General features: G+C 42.6%; 2 protein-coding genes across 4 annotated transcripts in view; one reads left to right on the top strand and one right to left on the bottom strand.

Moving 5' to 3' along the window:
* The window catches only part of RAB3GAP2 (RAB3 GTPase activating non-catalytic protein subunit 2), a 91,313-nt gene extending 89,975 nt beyond the window's left edge, over positions 1-1,338 (top strand). For both annotated transcript variants that reach the window (XM_075595576.1, XM_075595577.1), the window contains one exon: positions 249-1,338. In XM_075595576.1, coding sequence (XP_075451691.1) covers positions 249-398 — 150 coding nt within the window. In that variant the 3' untranslated portion in view covers positions 399-1,338. The remainder of the gene's footprint in view (positions 1-248) is intronic.
* A 2,573-nt stretch (positions 1,339-3,911) lies between these two features.
* IARS2 (isoleucyl-tRNA synthetase 2, mitochondrial) overlaps positions 3,912-16,097 on the bottom strand; it is a 62,506-nt gene continuing 50,320 nt past the window's right edge. For both annotated transcript variants that reach the window (XM_075595579.1, XM_075595578.1), the window contains exons 18-23: positions 15,567-15,698; positions 12,744-12,850; positions 11,338-11,483; positions 8,519-8,709; positions 7,383-7,527; positions 3,912-5,690 (exon numbers count right to left, since the gene is read on the bottom strand). In XM_075595579.1, the coding sequence (XP_075451694.1) occupies positions 5,539-5,690; positions 7,383-7,527; positions 8,519-8,709; positions 11,338-11,483; positions 12,744-12,850; positions 15,567-15,698 (873 nt within the window). In that variant the 3' untranslated portion in view covers positions 3,912-5,538. The remainder of the gene's footprint in view (positions 5,691-7,382; positions 7,528-8,518; positions 8,710-11,337; positions 11,484-12,743; positions 12,851-15,566; positions 15,699-16,097) is intronic.

Consider the following 16,097-nt stretch of genomic DNA (forward strand, 5'->3'; position numbering starts at 1 on the left):
TCCACATGTACGAATAACATCGCCATTTTACATTTGTGATCAAACCTGGCTACATGTGACAATGAATGCAAAGCAAATACAAATGATCCACATAACTGCTGATCAAAAAAATAATAATTTTAGCATTTGTTGCAATGTTGGTACTTTTATTGTTATGTAATGTACCAATTCATTCAATTTTTTTGTTAATTTTTTTTATCACGGTTCTGTACAGCACAAAGTGATCTATTTACTTTGTTCCTTTGCAGGATCCTCACGATCTGCAGAACACAGACGTGCCACTGGCAACAACTGCGAAGTTAGTGGACAAAGTAGTGGAACTCTTGCCAGAAAAGCACGGGCAGTACAGCCTCGCCTTGAACCTGATGGAAGCGGTCGAAGCGATGTCTTCTTCGTGACCAACACAACGCTGGGATTTAAGCGGATTAAACTGCAGCTGCAAATCTGATTAATGCATGGCAACTTTTTCAAGCAACTGCATTATAGCGTTGCAGGTTTAGGCTTTCGGGGCTTTTGTAGTCCGTCAATGTTAGAAATTCGTTTCTAATTAAAATGATCCTAATTACTTGTCATTCTCAATTAATGTTTTAGCTATCTCCAGCCACTAAAGAATATGCAAATATACGTGAAATGTTATTCCAGCAACTGATGCATTCATATCCTTATTTATTTCTAAAGGCCATTTGTAAAATAGCCAGCAGTGTGAAATATTTACACTGCAATATTAAATAAATGTGAATGGAGACATTTAAAAATATGCTTACATTGAAGAAACCGAAGATGTATTTTTCCTTGTACTGTAATCTGGCGAATGGGCGAGAAACAGTTTACACTTCAATTTACAGTGCAAGTGGCCCATTACCACTACCCATACAAATAGACACCACCTACAAAGTAACTTCAGGTATAAGGACTGCAGCTACAAATGCAAACATTGTCATTTCACTCAGAACATTTCCATCTCATGAAAACCTAGTCCCAACAGGAATAAGAAAACCATGCGAAAAATGAAAGTGCTCAAGCACCACAGCACAGGGTGACCTACTCCAATAACGGAGGGGCTGCTATACAGAGGGAACACATCTTTAGTGCCACACTACGGAAATAGGAATGCTGTAATACTAAAATCAGTAGAGTAGGGAAGTGCTGCATTAAGTAAAGGTCTGCAAATATTGTCCCCCAAATGTAATCACTTGATGATTTTGCAGCGTTGAACACATGGGGAATCTGTTTATTCTACAGAAACAAGACGTGGTTTAGATTACAGTGCGACTATAAATGGACCGAATTTTAAGACTAAATATCTGTAATATTAATAAACTATTACAACCACCAAAACGTGCAATGTCTTAATATGATACTTTCGTGGGTATATTAAGTTATTTGGTACACTTCGACCTAGATTTAGTAAGCTCTGTTAAATCAGGGCAATTAATGCTACGTTACCTAAAACAGGAACAGACTGTTTCCTTCATTAAATGTCTTCAACCAGGTAATTATATGCAAAGAAAAAAAAAACAGCTGTAATTGAGTTAATTAGCATAGGGTTAACATTACATTATTAAGATAATGCTGCATTCAACTGATGGAAAAACTTAATAAAACTATTTGTACAATTTTTTTTATTTTTTTTTAAATGCTGCGTCATCTTGAAATAACATGACGTTCAAGTCTTGGGGTTACTGCCATCCAGACCCTGTAATAGGGCTATTGTAGGAGAGCATTTAACGGGAGGGCCCATTGACTTCTAAATCTTAACAGGTTAATCTATACTCCATGTGGTAAAATACCTTGGAAATATGCCAATTTAAATATGCCTGACATTTAATATAGCATTTGTGGAATATAGGTTAATCTACTTGGCAGGTATAGCAACCCAATGGGCGCACTCCCTATTTAATGGTGTGGACGGGAGTAACATCAGAGAAGGGTATGACAAGGGTTATTTCCCAGAATAACCCCAAGTAGTTTGGGAAATCTGGGATGAATAACATTTAGGCTATAATGAGCTTGTTTAGAAGAATGGCCTTGATAATTAAACCCTGGTTAACGTCACGTTATATTTATTTTTTGTGAATGTTGTGATATAATTAACGGGTTAGTTAATCTGCTCCTCATTAACTTAAGTGCCGATGTGGGGTATTGTACTCAAAGTCAATGGGCAATTAACACTGGACCAGTGTGTGATATTTGGAGAAGTATTACTCTGTACTACATTGCTGGCCTCCCAAGGGCTAAGATGTAACGAAAATGTCACTAGAAAGATTTCTAACAGGCTCGCAAAAATATCAAAATGCAGTCATAAAAATAAATCAGTTTCACAGCACTGATAATCAGAGGTGAACAGTGATATACTACAGCCAAAGGTCTGTTTCAGTTTAACGAGTAAATTGCAGCATGGAGACCCAGCAGGGAGAGCATTCAGTCGTGTCTCGATGCGCGTTTCGCCTAACTTATTGTAATTACATTATATTGGGTAGTGTGTGGGAAGCTTTACTTTGGGAAAGGGACAGGAGATTACCTGCTCAGCTGTGAATAATTACTATCTAGAGGTGCTATCAGGGATAATAGCGTAGGTATGTAAATCGGAGGGGAGAGATCCCTTAATGATACTCTACTAATCAAAACAATACATTTTTATTCAAAAATGGGTAAACATTAGAAGTAATTAAAACCTAAAGGGATGCGCTGTGAGAAACCAAGTATATAGGCTTCTCTGTTGTCAAATGGCATACGTATATTAACCCCAGAAAGCCAGATATGCTTGGTGTATCTTGCAATAAGTGCAAGGTATAGAAATTACACCCAAACGTTAGTACAGTGTATGTGAAGTCGCTGAGATGAACCCCATTTGGGGCTGAGGTATGATAGAGGGTAATCCTGCCTAATGTGGCTATTTGAACTTAGTCGTGCTGTGTGATATCGTATGTCTTATATTAGATATATCACTGCACAGATAGTGGTCCAGGTATTAAACAGTTAACCAAGGGTGCAATAAATGACACCCTAGCATAGATTCATGAACTATCAGTGATGTCCCAACAATAAAGCGTAGTAATCATATATCAATTAATCCTTTCATAGGATATATTATGCTGGATCTACTCTCAGAGCCATGTTGTACAGTATATGCAGACCTGTGTTCACTCGCTGTTGCTAACATAAACTCCATTTTTATGAATGAGTTGGACACAGTGAACAGAGCTTTCATAAACAAGGAGCTCATGTTAGACTGGCCGCCGTTGGCTTTCTTACCTGCGCTGTACTCAATGCGGGGAGCAGGTATTTTATTATGTACTGGAAGTGGCTGCTTGCTTTTTGTATTAAAAAAAGACTGCTCTTTTAGTGGTCTCAGCCTTTTGGTGCACTGTTTCTTTTCGGGCTTCAGCAGAGGTGAAGCTATGATTAGGACCATCGCTGCACAGCCTGGACCCAAACGTGTAAGGCCGGGTTTATAGTGGCCGCGCGTGACGTCACGCACGCAAAACATGCACTGCAATTGCGATGTCGCGCGCAGCGGGAGGTGTGGCCGTGACGTCAAGTGAGCGGTTCGCCCTCATTGGCTGAACCGCGCACGTAACCCGGCAAACCGAATTGTTTGGCTGAGAATCGCAGTCATGCTTCATCGCACGCGCTCTACGGGCGGCCTCAGAAAAGGCCTGTTGTGCACGCCGTTGCTGCCACTGGGATCGCGGCCTTACACGGACTGACAAAACAAATGGATTTTAAGATGGAATATTTTTTTGTAATATGGTTATAGATTTGTTTTGGTTATTTATAGCAAACTAAGCTCTAATGTATTTGTATTATTTCCTACGTGTGTTTGTGCAGTCTGTTTATCATCAAATAATGAAATGGCACCAAACTCAAATGGACAAATGTATTCAGTTCAAGAAACATCATACCAGTCATTTTTAGTTATAAAAAAAAAAAAAAAGTTTATTTCCTGAAACCATATCTGGACTTTCACAATCAGAGAACAGGAATAAAGGTATTGTATTGTAGAATGGCATGCTTCAGAATATTTAAAATATATGGACTCTTTAGGGCAGGAATGGCCAACTTCAGTCCTCAAGGGCCACCAACAGGTCAGGTTTAAGGATATCCCTGCTTCAGCACAGGTGGCTCAGTCAAAGACGGAGTGCTATATCACACAAAAAACTGTAAATATTTCAATTAAATCTGCTAAAAGCAGCTGCTCAACCCGAGACTAACCTGTCCCATTTTTTTATTACCATACAATGCTGATGTTAAAGACGCATTTCTTCCAGAGGGAGAGAGAGAGAGATTTCAAGAATGATTAAACTTGGACAAACAAAGGTTTTTACCCTTTCTATCAAATGTGTTTTGGTTATAAGATAACGATAGGGGGGGTGGGGGGTAAGGGACAAAAAGGAAAAGAACAAAGTTATGATGAAGCCATCATTCGTTAAACCACTAAACATAAGTAGCTCATGTTCTTAAATTAATCAGACCCAGAGAAAAAATATAAACTTTCATTTTTCACAAGATACAAATACTGTGTGTAAGAGTTTTCAGGAGCCTGAATCTTGCTAGGTAAGCCAATTACAATGATACGTTATTTAAAAAAAAAAAAAAACATGTACCTGCGATGTGGGATGGCCCTCTCAAGGGTGTGAATCACCTACATGCAAAGTCAGACTAGTACCAGCATTTTAACCCTTTTCCTGCATCGTGATCACGCGGTTATTAAACCGGCCCTAACCGAGGCTCCCTTCCATTGTGATCTCGCTCGCCGTGACCTTATACTGCAAACCCTGTAATCACAGAGCATTCATAATAATGATGTACATGGAAGGGCAGCAGCCTCGGGGGGGGAGAGCTTTACGGGTTTCCATTGTAGCCAGATTGTTTATCGGATCTCTCGTGATCAGACTGTCTCCCGTCCCCAGGCACATTTTCAAGGTTTCATTTTTTATTTTTGCGTAAAGTATCCAGTTTCTAAAAGGAATCAAATGAAATAATATTTTCCATTAGGGTGATTTTGGTTTTATTTCTATATAAGCCAAATGCACGGATCAGTTGTTTTAGTCCAGGAGTGCCCAACTCCAACGCTCAAGGGCCACCATCAGGCCAGGTTTTAAGGATATTCCTGCTTCAGCACAGGTGGCTCAATCAGTGGCTCAGTCAAAGACTGAGCCACTTGAGCTGAATCAGAGACTGATTGAGCCACCTGCGCGGAAGCAGGGATATCCTGAACACCTGACGGCCCTTGAGGACTGGAGTTGGCCCGTCCTGTTCTAGAATAACATTTTGATGTAGCTGCTACCTTATGGGCCCCCTGAGTGACAGACCTCACGATGGCGCAGTAGCAACATCTTGGGGCGCACAAAGGGTTAATGCTGGTCACAGAATCACACTAGTTCATTCTTGCACTTCTAATGAAACCCCTCACAGGTCTTGTAGTAAAGTGCATTTATCTTTTATTAGTCTGTATTGGGTTACTTGGAATAGAGAGTTTTAAATACGCTGTACACACACATATATGCATTTACATAACAATCAGCGTCTTTCAGACTAATTGCTCCATTTCCCAGCAACGACTTCCAGACAGCGCGGACAAGGTGTGAGAGAGGACGCCGTGGTGTATTTCCGGCACCGTGGGCAGCGTTCTTTGGTACTTGGCTCCACTATGACGTTGAAAGACTCTTCTTCACAAATGTCCCCACCTGGTAAAATGAAATTGCAAATATAAAATAAGCAGAGAGTGGCAGCAAATGAACATGTGCATCCTACTTACATGTCCCAGTGACTGTGCCAGGCAGGGCTCAGTGCCGAGGGAGTGCGAGAGGCCTATAACCTCGCCGGCATCTCCTGCTCCTTATCTCTGCCACGTCACATTTCCACGTGAGGAGGAGATGCCAGAGAGGACAAGCGACAGATACAGAGGTCCTGTGCTCTCCCCCGGTAATCAATTTAAATGTGGCAGAGAAAGCACTTTACAGACAAGGGCCACGGTGTCTGAAGGTGCCTCAGATTCACATGAAGGGTTCCCCCATGGGAAGAAACACTCAGTGCCGGGGAACATTAGTTGCTGATAAGTCATAAAATAGAACAGCAATTTACACTGGCGTCATTATAACACTGCAATCTTAAATATACAATCCAGTCATTATCAAGTAATTCACGTGAAATTCTAACCAGATTTATATAGAAGTTTCGGTGCTCCTGATTAAAATTGGATGGTATAAATATATAAAAGGTTGAAAACTGTTGGGCTATATCAACAAAATCTGTAAGTTTGCAATGTTGTACAGACGATAGTGTGCCCGCTTTAGAAAAGATTTACATTTACTAAACGCTAGTGTCAGAGTATTTTAAAAGCATTTAAAACAAATATTCTAGAGCCAGGGCTGCAATTGCTGCTCTATTGATGCGCAGACGCTAAAAGGTAATGCTCGTTATTCTTGAGAATAGACCAAGACACTGGAGGAGGGAAATAATATTTAGGGTTAATGTATTTAGCATGAGAGAAATACGATTTGAAAGTAGCGGTGCAAAATCTCATGAAAAAAGCATGTGTATTGGTTAGCCATTAAAAAGGAGGTGCAAAAACTCTCCAACGCGTTTCATGCCCACAGGCTTTTGTCCCTCCTGTCCCCCTCCCGGCCCCCCCACCTTTCCCTCGGCTCCAGCGTGAAATGACGTCGCAGACTCATGTGATGTCACGTTGCCATGGTAACGCGACGTCACGTGATGCCAGGTTATCATGGCGACGCGTCGTCGAAGACCACGTGGGAAAAGATACAGAGGCCTTGCGCGGTCCCCTGGCGTTCAATTTAAATGCCTTGGGGGGAAAGCGCGGGACCGCTGTAGCCGCCACGCCCCCCCTGGAAAATCTCACGCACCCTACCCCTGCATTAGAGCACCAATTTGTTTTTGGCTTCATGTATTTGGCATGACTGATGAGAAACTACAGCCCAACATCTCACATCATCACTGACATAACGGAGCTTATTCTGGCTCCTCTAGAGCACTAAAAAAATTGTAATTACACAGATTGCGAAAGACTTTAAAATTACGTATAGGAAATGGCACTACTCTAAGATGTTCTTATATTTTAAGACCAGCTGCTAACGACCCTGTAGCACCTAAATCTATATCAGAAATATTGATGGCTCAGCGCTAACTTAACACCACCGCTCTTTTTGTAATTACGTCTAGACACTAAATCGGGGTCTTATTTGTATGACCCGCAAACTGGCCGTTGGTGCTAGGACTCCACTATCGTTAGCCAACTGAAAACCAACCCCTACGGCTCCAACTCCCCCCAAAATACTTCCACACAAATCCAAGTCATTCATTTTCTTAAAAATATTTAACATACAAAAACAAAATGCAGTCAAGTTACGACTACTTACCTTCCAAGTTGATGAGAAATGAACCATTGAGTGTAGAGGCCTCTGCTGACAGGTCCAGTGGTATGTCCGTCACTAGACTTGTATGGGAGCACATCATGAGTTCATTGAGCTGAGATGTACTAGACTTCCCTTCAACCTGCAGCGTCTGAGAGATGAGACAACAGTTTGCAACACCAGCTCGCTATCAAACCATTTGCTTTTAGTACATTTCTGTAGATTTGTTTAGGTCCCAGTTGTGTCAAACCTAATCCACATTACTTGCTCAACTTTGTGAACTTCTCTTAACATTTTCCTGACTGTTAATACATAATAGAACATTCAAAATATCAACGCACTTCGTAATAACACACACAGAACCCAGTACCAAAGAGCTGACATTCCAATTATTGGTACCTGAAGCAGGAGTGACTTGCTCAAGGCCGCACTTGGGGGGCACGAGACTCAACCGCCCCCAGTGAAAAGGTTAAAGCAGAAAAACACTTTTCACTAGAGCTTTCTCTTTTCTTTCTTTAGTTACAGGTTTGAATCAGGGGGTCTCCGGAGCAGAACCCCCTTCATTTCAGCTCCGGGGACCCCATGCTTCCCGAGATACTTACCTTCGTAGGGAGTGCCGGTATCTCTGTGGAGTTTAAATGCCCAGATCACGCGAGCCAATAGTAAGCCGCAAGGGATGTTGTCACAGCTTCCTATTGGCTCGTGTGACGCGGGACATTTAAACGCCTCAATTTCATTAGGCACACCCGTGGCTGCAGAGAGATACCGTCAAGTATCTCTGGAAGCAGGGGGTCACCGGAGCTGAAATTAATGGGTTTCGGCTCCGGAGACCCCCTGCTTCAATTCTAGAACAAACAAAAAGAAGATTTGCTGCTTTACTATAGGTTTCTTGTTACTAAAATCTAATGGCTGCAAAACCAGTGCAAAAGAATGTCACCAGATCTATCAATGGAAATGCGCCAATTTCTTTCAATGCTTTTGCACCATTTTGCTGCCACAAGACTTTAATACATAAACCCTAGTGCGTCTTGTATTCTTTATGATCCAAGGAGCCTTCTAATTAGGAATTAGTTGCGTTTCCACCCACACAATGTGACTCGGGAGTCCTGAACAGTAAGAGATCAGATGTTGTGCAAACTTACCTCCATTAACTCAAACAGCAGCCCAGGTTCAATGACAATGGTGACGTCGTACTCTGCTGCGTTCTTGCCTGGGATGGAGGCGAGAAAGGCGTCTCTCATGGAACAGGCAGCCTCTACGGCTTCCACCAAGCCGGGCTTCTTCCACACGGAGTTAGGTTTAATCCAGCCCGTACGGAAAACGCTCTCAGGTTCTTAAAAACAGCACAAGCAATTCCGAATTTATTTATTTATAAAATATTTTACCAGGAAGTAATACATTGAGAGTTACCTCTCGTTTTCAAGTATGTCCTGGGCACAGAGTTAGGACAAATAATACATGGTTACAAGTACAGTTACATAAATGAACAGGGTATACATTATATACAAGACATTGCATGCACAGTTAAAGAAAATATATATTATGGGCGTATGAAACAGTTACAGACCAGGTTAAAATGTGAGACAGCCTTAGATTTGAAAGAACTTAAACTGGTGGCGGCTGTGAGAGTCTCTGGTAGGTTGTTCCAGTTTTGGGGTGCACGGTAAGATAAGGAGGAATACAAATCAATTCCCGATTCCGCTTCCCAGAGCTGCGCAGATAGCGATGTGGATCTCATTAAGCGGGTTTGTAAAACACCGATTATGTAACGGCGCACAGATCTAATTATTCCGTGCTCTGCACATAGCTCTGCGTTATGAAAGTGTATATACGCTTTTACACAACACCTGTGTCTGATATTCAAAGAGTTAATGCTGGTAACAGAAGCACTCGGGGCACGTTGGTATGCCGCCACGGGGGCACATTCAGTTGGAACGGCGCGCAGGGAGGGTTTTTCATTTGATATTTAAAGAGAACATGTTATATGATCTTAATCTCTGCAATTTACTTATTTTGCCACGATCTGCTCTCTCAGGTACATTTTCAAACTGCATTGTAATTCCTTATGGATGCTGGTGTCTGTATTAGCAATGTATATTTAGCAATAAGGCGTTCCTATACTTCATGTATTGCCCCTCACGTGCCCTGATTCAGTTAAATGACTGTGTATGTCTGGTCTGAATCAGTCTTGTTTCCAGTGGTGATTGGTGGATGGATTGAAGTTCCCCCTTGCTAGTGTAGGGATGGTGTACATGGATTGTGGGTGAAGGTGGATTACATGGATTACGTGGTGTACATGGAAGGTGGGTGAATCGTGGATTACAGAGTGGCACTTTGCTGGTGACATTCAGAGTGGAGGACTACACTAATCAGCCCAGTGTATGCTGTGACGGCCGCGGAGCAGATGCTGTTGCTGTGAAGAAAATTGTCTGTCCATATGACCCAGGGTGGTCTGAATGCTCACCACAAAGACACTTATGTAAGTGGAATACTTTGTGTTTTTAATATTAAAAGCAATATTATACTATTTTGCCTTTTCTCCTTTGAACAGCAAGGCCCCGGGTATACGGCGGGTTCCAGAGGCCCGCCGTATAGTGAAAATCGCCGGAAAGCAGATCCGGCGATTTTCAGTGCTGCGCATGCGCAAACCGGCATTTTCGCCGTTCTGCGCATGTGCTACCTGCGGTCTGCGCGCGCAACCTGTGGTCTGCGCATGCGCACTGGGCGCACCCACCCGTTCTGCGCATGCGCGATTTCAAATTCAACATGGCAGCCCCCTTCTCGGTGCCGCTGTATCAGCGGATCGCCGAAAAGCGGACCGCTGAGAAGCGGGGCACTGCTGTATATGGATTTCCCTTCCTTTCCTATGGAACATTACCGGTGTTGATTCGGAGTACCTATCTGGAAACTAAAGTTGGTAACTTCTAACAACCACAACGCCCTAATATCACATTGTACACGTGAGTGCAAACTTTATAGAGCTATCAAATTGATTACATTTGTTGTAGTTGACAATATTGCACTATTTGGTGTCTTTATTTCTATTTTCCATGTCCTGATGAGATTTGCGCACCTGTTTTCTACTTCGATTGCTGGTTGGATTTGGTCTGAATCCTGTGTCGGGAGCTGCATTCTCTAAGGACAGTATATTGTTTATTGTTATTTCGGTTTAAAGTGGTGTTATTTGCGCTTGATTATTACTATCACTACTAGGGATGGTGTATGTCTGGTCTGAATCACAGTCTTGTTTCCAGTGGTGATCGGTGGATGGATTGAAGTTCCCCCTTGGTAGTGTAGGGATGGTATATGACACCATGTACGGTTTTCAGTTCAGTAAATCCTGATGAACCAAGTTGATGACACTCTGGATATGTCACTTGCCTTGGCAGTAATATGTGTCTCTTGCCAACAATGTATTTAAGAAGTGCAAGTATGATGAGGCGCAGCTAAACAAAAATAACCTCAGTGGAACGTTATATGAAAGCAGCCCAACTATTTCTATGGGTGCTTCCCTAATCCTGTGCTTTTGTTAAAGTAGCTATTGTTATGCAAGCAAAATGTCTACACAAAATGTAAAGTTACCACAAAGTACTGTGAGTAGGTTTACTGGCTCTGCACTTCTTTAACCGACGCTGTGCTGAAAAGCTGTGTAATACGGCAGGCAGAAGCTCATAGGGGTCCATGTTAAAATGCACATGTAGTAAAAGGTGACACTGAGTGCGCATATGCATGTCATTACCCAGAATCCCTGGCTGCAATGGAAGCACTGTATGCTTAGAGACAGTGGGGAAAGGCAGGGTGCAGCCCTGTCTGAGACATGCCAATGTGCTCACATGTGCTATTTTTATTTGCCATAAAGTAGCTGTAACCTGTTCTTTTCCCATGTAAAAATATATGCAGCTTTTGCTCTGCTACGTTTATCTCCAGTTCCACATTCCCCCATATTTCGAAGAGTCTGTACCTTTCTTGTAAGAAAGATGCTGGAAGACTTCCTCTGCCAAATGGGGCAGAATCGGTGCAAACGAGCGCACCACGATATCCAACGCCTCGGCTAAAACAGTTTGGCAGGACCGACGCTTGGGGTCGCTCTCTTCTTCACAGTAAAGCCTTAAGTGGAAAATAAATTCATAAATGATACACGCACAATCACTAGGAGCTTACCCAGCACACAGAGGGAAAGAGAGGGAGATATATCTATACATAGATAGATATATATATTCTGTACAAAAATGTGGGAACATGGGTTTTGTTATTTTTCTATTCATTTGATAGAATTGCTACCCCCAGGGGACGTGATATCCCAGAAATATAGCCCGTATCTGTTTGCTTCAGTTTGCATACTACAGGATTTGATTCCATACAATAGAGCCGAGCGCTCAGTTAACTCTGACACTAATGAGAAGCTGTGTGCTGTGTGCTGTGTGCAACCTATTTCACTTATCCCCATTCATTGTACTTTATTTCGCTTGTATGTAACGTTCTAAAGCGCTGTGTACATTGTTGGCACTATATATAAACGCCATTAAACCTACATAGTATATTGTGATATATTGAAACATGGCAATGTGGGTAATCATCAAGTTCACCTCTGTGTCTCTCTCCTTCCCTGCTAGAGTAGGTCAAACCCTAATCAGTTATTACCAAGTTTTACAAAACAGAATAAAAAAATTTTTAAAAATGTGAAATGCTTTTTCTTTGGGTTATGAAACTGCTGGGACATTTCGCTACGTTTGTCCAAAGTGTCATCATTTTCATTCCACCGATATTAAAGGTTTGTTCAACCAAAATATTAGCACCAGAAAACATGGTCCTATTTTTCTATTGTTTGAAAAGTAATACAACATATCTCATTAACAATACAATAGCAATCCTTATGGGAAACTCTTCTAGTATGTCTGGGGCACAAATTAGTCACGTGGTTTATAAATATTGATCTCGCCTATTAAAAAAAAACCCAAAGAAGCTTTTTTTTAGAATAATGACTCCGCTTCTCCGCTGTTTCCCAGACTAGACGGGGACTCCTGGAAGGCTGCTGGGCTGAAGTTACCTTCCTGCCCTATTCTTTCATATGTAATAAAGCGCCACACTGTAGTCACTGGGCAGATTACACTATATGGCCCATTCACTTGAGCAGCAAGGCGTCTTTAGACGCTGGAAGGTGTGCACAGCACCACTTAGTCAATTTGGGCCAAACGCATTGCATTTTAGATTTGCGCACACAATAAAAGTGCGATGAAACAGGAGAATTTGCCATTTTTTGCAGATAACCCAGTCTGCGATTGCACAGCTATACAAGCCAGCAGCTGAACTAAACAAAACCAGCTGTCTTCCTCAAGGCGATAGGGACGCTGGAATGGATATAAATACCTGTCCTTGATTATACTGAAGTAGAAGCTTGATAAGTCTCTTGTAATCAAAGCTTCCAGGAGACGAATGACTCTCCCGAAATCGTATCCCTTGTACGCGTCTGTAACCTGAAGAGAAAGGCGATGCTGATCATTGTGTGGTTGCAGCCTTACAGCGGGCTAACCCTAAAGCGCGCTAACACCGGACACCTCCTGCAATGCTTTGTATTCATGCACCCACAATCCTGTGTCTCTGTAACCTGGTCTCACTTATAATATAAGGCATTTCCTGCAGGCATTAAAAAGCATTCACGCCAGACCAGGGCTCGTCTCTGCGTAAGCAGCGCTAAGACAGAAGACAACTTCGTGGGAAGACGACCATTAGTTGTTGAGCCAGAACGCGTCTTATGCTTAGCGCTGCTTGGTAAATATGGGCGATTATCTCTTGGTAGTGGGCAGTAGAGGAAGAAGATTGCCCTCAACAGCAAAGCTTCACCCACCACTGCAGTCAGACTACACCGTGCGGCGTTTGAAATGTTTGGGGGAAGCACAATGGGGAGTGCGAAGCAGGTTCCTCAGCAGGTCTCTCCTCTAGAGCAACCTCTGTGAATACTGCAAAATCCAGAATCTATACGGAGTGTGTGTGCAGACAGCAAGGTGTATAAGCCAGCGCTGAGCATACTGTGAACATTTTCTCAAAAGGTGTAGTTCAAGCATAAAAAGGGCTGCAATGTTTATAGTTTAACACTCTAAATTCACTGGGAGATGCACTAATATTTTTTTTGCTGGGATTATAAATCACTAGACTCAATATATTTCAAATCACTGTTCCTGCCACTCTGCGCTGTGATATGATACAGCAGCGTTACTCTGTGTCGTGATATAGCAACGTGATATAGCAGCGTTACTCTGTGCCGTGATATAGCAGCGTTACTCTGTGCTGTGACATAGCAGCGTTACTCTGTGCTGTGATATAGCAACGTCATACAGCAGCGTTACTCTGTGCTGTGATATAGCAGCGTTACTCTGTGCTGTGATATAGCAACGTGATATAGCAGCGTTACTCTGTGCTGTGATATAGCAACGTGATACAGCAGCGTTACTCTGTGCTGTGATATAGCAGCGTTACTCTGTGCCGTGATATAGCAACGTGATATAGCGATATAGCAGCGTTACTCTGTGCTGTGATATAGCAACGTGATATAGCAGCGTTACTCTGTGCTGTGATATAGCAGCGTTACTCTGTGCTGTGATATAGCAACGTGATACAGCAGCGTTACTCTGTGCTGTGATATAGCAGCGTTACTCTGTGCTGTGATATAGCAACGTGATACAGCAGCGTTACTCTGTGCTGTGATATAGCAGCGTTACTCTGTGCTGTGACATATTGTAGCAGCGTTACTCTGTGCTGTGATATAGCAGCGTTACTCTGTGCTGTGATATAGCAGCAGCAGGACAGTGGGTACAGTTCACATACTTTCAGACAATTTTATAAAGGTGCAGGAGACACAGAACCAACTTGAATTAGCAGCCGATATATAAAATGAATATATATATATATATATATATATATATATATATATATATATATATATATATATATATATATATATATATATATATATATATATATAACAGTGTTCGACAAACTTATACATTTGCATGCCCCGGGCGAGTGGATTTAACATCGTGGCGAGCTCCTATTGGCCCAAGCAGCACACGTGTGGTAGTAGGTGGCGAGTAGATTTTTTGGTGATTTGTCGACCACTGTATGTGTGTGTGTGTGTATGTGTATGTGTATGTGTATGTGTATGTGTATATATATATATATATATATATATATATATATATATATATATATATATATAGACGTATTTTGTAATCATTGTTGATTGGTTACAATGTTTCCTTTTAGCTCGGAGGTGGCGGGTGGGGAATGGCTGCCACCACAATGATAACCCAGATTTATGTCACATGACCATTACTGCCAGTCACAAAAGAGAAAAGGATAAGAGACAGATAAGGAAGAGAGGGAGGTTGTAAACCCGCCATAAACCTCACATTACAATCTCCGCAAACATTTCCAAGGTAAATGTCCAAACATTACAGAAAAATACCGTCGTGAAAAAAAAAAGGAGAACAAAGGGTCACTTTATTAAAACCTATTAAACGCGTCTCGGTAATTAGCACAATGTGGTGATACAGCGCTGCACCTTTCTCTGCCTGGATTCCAGACAACTATTTCTAACTCATTTATACCCTGAAAAGTATCCGAGTGACTGCAGATATATGAAATACAGTAATCTAGCAATAACCCCAATATATACATACGGATCTAGAGCCGCCATTAGGATTAAATAGTAGGTACCATGCAGGGCCTGCTGGGATTATTGTGGGGCTTGGTGCAGACGTGGTGCAGGGCCTTCTCCTTCTACAGGGTCCCTCATCATGGCGCCGCGACGGCAAATGGCATCGCGTTGTCATGTGACGTCCCTATGTCATGGCGTCGCAGAGCCATAATGATGGGACCATGCAGGGGGCAATGCCAGGAGGAGACGGTAAGAGAGGCCATGCGCGCTCCCCCGGCAATCAGTTTAATTGTTGTGGGCGGGAGCGCCGGGCCTCTGTAACCGTGGGGCGCTGGCACCGACTGCCCCGCCATCACGCCGGCACCATGTTAGGAAGAGACTACATGCAATAGGCTGCAGATGTACCCCTTACATCCCTGTAATAAGGTGGGAGGAGAATATAATACAGGTGTAAGACTTACATGTAGCTTGTATAATACATTTTATTGGAGCAACAAAACCAGCGAAGGGGTAAAGTGCAGGACGCCTCCTGTTACCTTGCTGGCGTAATCCTGGAGTAAGTGCAGCATGTACTGATCTATCACGTACATCTCTGTGCTCGGGACAGCGTCCGTCTCCGGTTTGAAATCAGACAGGTTCCCCAGCAAATACCGCAATGTGTTTCGCAGCTGCAAATGCAAACAGATAATGCGCATACACATAAAACAGCTTGAAGAAATCTAATAGCTAGATGTGTGTAAAGATGTGTGTGTGGGTAACACACCAGACTCCTGTGCTTTAAGCAGCAAATCTTGGGGTGTTTGCAGCATTATTTTATCCAGCTACAGTATCCTTCACCTTATCAGAGCCAGGATCCCCTGCGATAGGGACACTGCAGTGATTAATATTAGGAGAAAGCAGGTTCAGGGGATTGACACTTCCAATTTCCCAGCACTGACCATGATAAAGGGCAAGATGCGCTCACATTCACCCTGCATGTCTCATTTACGGACTAGAGTGGCCAGTGCCCGTTATGTACTGGGCGTGCCAGGACTTTGGAAGTGAATGTCTCTTTAACCTTGGCAATG

The sequence above is a fragment of the Ascaphus truei genome, chromosome 4 (assembly GCF_040206685.1).
Source record: "Ascaphus truei isolate aAscTru1 chromosome 4, aAscTru1.hap1, whole genome shotgun sequence".
NCBI classification, from domain to species: domain Eukaryota; kingdom Metazoa; phylum Chordata; class Amphibia; order Anura; family Ascaphidae; genus Ascaphus; species Ascaphus truei.